General features: G+C 41.8%; 1 protein-coding gene across 1 annotated transcript; it reads left to right on the top strand.

Annotated features, from left to right (window-relative positions):
* Positions 1 to 343: 343 nt before the first annotated feature.
* On the top strand, positions 344 to 658 carry LOC310853317 (protein CutA homolog; the record flags this gene model as incomplete). Its single annotated transcript, XM_083757621.1, has 1 exon — positions 344 to 658. One exon carries the CDS (start codon positions 344 to 346, stop codon positions 656 to 658), a length of 315 nt encoding a protein of 104 aa, XP_083613747.1.
* Positions 659 to 1928: the final 1270 nt, after the last annotated feature.

Below are 1928 nucleotides of genomic sequence, written 5' to 3'. Positions count from 1 at the left end.
ACTGACATCATAGCGGACTGACCTCTTACAGTGCTGGGTACCAAAAGCCAAACACATTGTTCAACGATTCATGATGAGATATCTTGCTGCTCCTGCATCACCTCAGGTCGTAGTTGTTGTGATATCTTGTTAGAGAAGAGTCTTGGGACTTTACGGCAGGCACGTTAAAGCCTGCTGGAATTTTAATTCATAAAGCTGCACTGTTTTGGACTGCCCAGTGCACAGACATTGCAAGGTGGTATTATGATCATTGATCCTGACTGCTTGAATTGTTTGACTTTTGAAAATTGTCATTTTCCATGGAATTTAATTTTCCATGGCATCTGAGACATATACCTCCGGCATGTATTCTGTAGCATTTGTCACCTGTCCCACTGACACGGTGGCTAGAGACCTGGCCAGAGTTATCGTGGAGAAAAAGCTGGCTGCTTGTGTCAACATCGTCCCTGCCATCACATCTGTATATGAATGGCATGGTAAGATTGAGGAGGACAGTGAAGTGCTGATGATGATCAAGACCAGAAGTTCTAAGGTGCCTGCTCTTACTGAATATGTCCGTTCTAACCACCCATATGAAGTGGCCGAGGTCATTAGCCTGCCAATCGACCAGGGCAATCCGCCCTACCTCAAGTGGATCGGAGACGTCGTTCCTGAATAACAAACAAACTGTGAATCAACAAAATGCAAATGCAGCTGCATTTTCATCATTCCATACAGACAATGTTAAGGAATTTATACTGGGCACTCTGTTAGATCTGTAACAGTATGTACAGTACCAGTGTGCTGTGAAGAGGCATGGATTTAGAACGAAGATATATTTTGAATCGCAAGTAATAAAGATGGATTTTCTTTATTTTGTTGTGTTGCAGCACCATTTGCTCGTTTGATTAGTAAAAGTCATGGTCTTATTTAAATAGTTGGGATCATCTAAGAATGCATGTGCATGCTTAGATGTGCTTAATGCACCCTTTCGATTTTGAGAAATCTCTTGCAAATGCACATTTTGGCACTTTGGGGGCACTATGAGGCCATGGAGTCACAAAGATACAAGAGTGACTAAATTAATCTGACATATATGACAGAGTTGTTTGTTGGTTTGTATATAACGGGTGACAATGAAATGAAACATGTTCTTTCTCAAGTCCCCTCCCACCCCCTCAAATTGATCTGTGAGTGTGAACCCAAATGAACTGAACCATTATCATGCATTGAAAGGAAGGAACCATTAGTTGCATGTGTCAATACTCTACTACTAACATCTGGTTTGTTTGTTTAAGCCTTTGCACCTCAGTGAAGCAGCCCACTTTATTCCAGCACCATGCATTCATCAGACCTCCCACGTATATTAATACAGTACACATCAATAAATGGATAAAATGAGAACGATGTTAACAAAAGTCCTTCAAAGTTCGAATGAAGTTCGAGGTCCTGTTGACCAAAGAGGGGCACTATAGCAGTCCATTGAAAGACTCATTTGTTCTTGCAACAATATGCATGAAACTGTCTATGCACAATCTATGGACCAATATATAGAATTCAAGTTTGAAGTAAAAAAAAAAAAAAGAAGCCTTTGTGAGCCAATGAATATTGCAGAAAGTGTGGATTTCTACAAAAAGGCAAATAACTCAAATGTTTTCATAGTGCACCACAAAACTTTGTATGCTATCAGCAGATACTGGGTTCCCCAATTAGCGGCCCGCGGGCCATCTGCGGCCCGCGGAGCGCCCCCTTGTGGCCCACGGAAGAATTTAAAAAAAAACTCGGACCCCAGCCTGATACCGTAGTCAAAATATGGCCCTTGAGGAAAATTAATTGGGGAACCCTAAGCATACAAAGAGGTTGATCCTCCAATACTGGCAGTGGCCCATAAAAAACACTTTAGGCCTAACGGTCGTGCCCAATTTCTCCAAACTTCTTACAGTGGTAGA

The sequence above is a fragment of the Protomyctophum parallelum genome, assembly GCF_964188405.1.
Source record: "Protomyctophum parallelum genome assembly, chromosome: 1".
NCBI lineage: Eukaryota > Metazoa > Chordata > Actinopteri > Myctophiformes > Myctophidae > Protomyctophum > Protomyctophum parallelum.
This window is presented reverse-complemented; position numbering and strand designations above follow the sequence as displayed.